The sequence below is a fragment of the Acanthisitta chloris genome, unplaced genomic scaffold (assembly GCF_000695815.1).
Source record: "Acanthisitta chloris isolate BGI_N310 unplaced genomic scaffold, ASM69581v1 scaffold14967, whole genome shotgun sequence".
Lineage (NCBI taxonomy): Eukaryota > Metazoa > Chordata > Aves > Passeriformes > Acanthisittidae > Acanthisitta > Acanthisitta chloris.
The window spans coordinates 1-320 of record NW_008681046.1 but is presented as its reverse complement, the minus strand read 5'-3'; the positions used below and the strand labels follow the sequence as shown (position 1 = coordinate 320).

At 63.4% G+C, this 320-nt stretch overlaps 1 protein-coding gene across 1 annotated transcript in view; it reads right to left on the bottom strand.

The window, feature by feature from the left end:
• LOC103805317 (T-cell leukemia homeobox protein 1) overlaps positions 1-239 on the bottom strand; it is a gene marked incomplete at its 5' end in the record, with an annotated part of 3,822 nt that extends 3,583 nt beyond the window's left edge. The window contains one exon of the mRNA XM_009077959.1: positions 4-239. Coding sequence (XP_009076207.1) covers positions 4-239 — 236 coding nt within the window. The remainder of the gene's footprint in view (positions 1-3) is intronic.
• Positions 240-320: the final 81 nt, after the last annotated feature.

The following is a 320-nucleotide window of genomic DNA, read 5'->3' as shown; positions in this document are numbered from 1 at the left end:
CCTCCACTTGGTGCGGCGGTTCTGGAACCAGGTCTTCACCTGCGCGTCCGTCATCTTGAGGGCCTTGGCCAGGGCAGCGCGCTCGGCCGAGGCCAAGTATTTCTGCCGATGGAAACGCTTCTCCAGCTCGCAAATCTGCAGGCGCGTGAAGGAGGTGCGCGGCTTCTTCTTCTTGGGGGGCGTGCGGTTCTGGTAGGGGTGACCTATACGGCGTGTTACAGTGAAGGGTGAGAGGGCCACTGGGGGGAACACGGGAGGAGGGGGGATGAGAGGCAAAGAAGCAAGCAGCGACACATCAGCAGAGGGGCTCCGGCTCCCGG